Source organism: Calidris pugnax, unplaced genomic scaffold (genome assembly GCF_001431845.1).
Source record: "Calidris pugnax isolate Ruff unplaced genomic scaffold, ASM143184v1 scaffold969, whole genome shotgun sequence".
NCBI classification, from domain to species: Eukaryota; Metazoa; Chordata; class Aves; order Charadriiformes; family Scolopacidae; genus Calidris; species Calidris pugnax.
Genome location: NW_015091615.1, coordinates 15,906 through 16,819, shown reverse-complemented (window position 1 = coordinate 16,819; position 914 = coordinate 15,906). Strand labels below are relative to the sequence as shown.

The 914-nt window shown below is 60.7% G+C and overlaps 1 protein-coding gene across 1 annotated transcript in view; it reads right to left on the bottom strand.

The window, feature by feature from the left end:
- Nucleotides 1-914, bottom strand: part of LOC106899891 (heterogeneous nuclear ribonucleoprotein A1-like) — a 9,167-nt gene that overhangs the window by 4,534 nt on the left and 3,719 nt on the right. Inside the window, exons 2-4 of the mRNA XM_014961831.1 lie at nt 724-840; nt 307-453; nt 9-215 (exon numbers count right to left, since the gene is read on the bottom strand). Of these exons, the coding sequence (XP_014817317.1) occupies nt 9-215; nt 307-453; nt 724-840 (471 nt within the window). The remainder of the gene's footprint in view (nt 1-8; nt 216-306; nt 454-723; nt 841-914) is intronic.

Sequence of the window (914 nt, the reverse complement as noted above, 5' to 3'; positions counted from 1 at the left end):
TTACTAACGATCTTGTCGACGGAGTCGTGGTCGTCGAAGGTGACGAAGGCGAAGCCCCTCTTCTTGCCGCTGCCGCGGTCCGTCATGATCTCGATGACCTCGATTTTGCCGTATTGGCCAAAATAGTCTCTCAAATGATGCTCCTCCGTGTCCTCCTTGATGCCGCCCACAAAGATCTTCTTGACTGTGAGGTGGGCGCCGGGCCGTTGGGAGTCCTGCCGGGATGGGAAAGGTGTGGGTCTGGGGTTGGGGCACCCCCATATTGTCTGTGTGTGTGTCCCCCCCCTCTTTTTTCCCCCCCCCTACCTCTCTGGACACGGCCCTCTTTGGTTCAACGACTCTGCCGTCCACTTTGTGCGGCCGGGCATTCATGGCAGCGTCCACTTCTTCCACCGAGGAGTACGTGACGAAGCCGAAGCCTCGCGAGCGTTTGGTGTTGGGGTCCCTCATCACCTTTTGGGGGGGAGGACAGACACAGAGACACATCAGGGCATGAAGCCCCCCCCAAAAAGCAGCACCCCCCTCCATGGGGAGGGAACTCCCTTCCCTCAGCTCCTCAACCCCTCGCAGCCACTTTCCTCGTTACCCGCGTCGTTGCACCCCAAAACCTATCAGAATTGGGGTCGCTGAGGGCTGGGACTTGTCACCCACCCCCCCGGGGAGGTGCTGGAGGTAGGGAGGAGGGTGCAGCAAGGGGTTTTTTTTTGGGGGGGGGCTCCTTACCACGCAGTCGGTCAGGGTCCCCCATTGCTCAAAGTGGCTGCGGAGACTCTCGTCTGTGGTTTCGAAGCTGAGGCCGCCGATGAAGAGCTTGCGGAGCTGCTCGGGCTCCTTCGGAGACTGTGGGGACACAAAAAGGGGGGGTTACGGGGGGGCTGCACACCCCTATCCCCCAGCTACAGAGACGCTCTGCC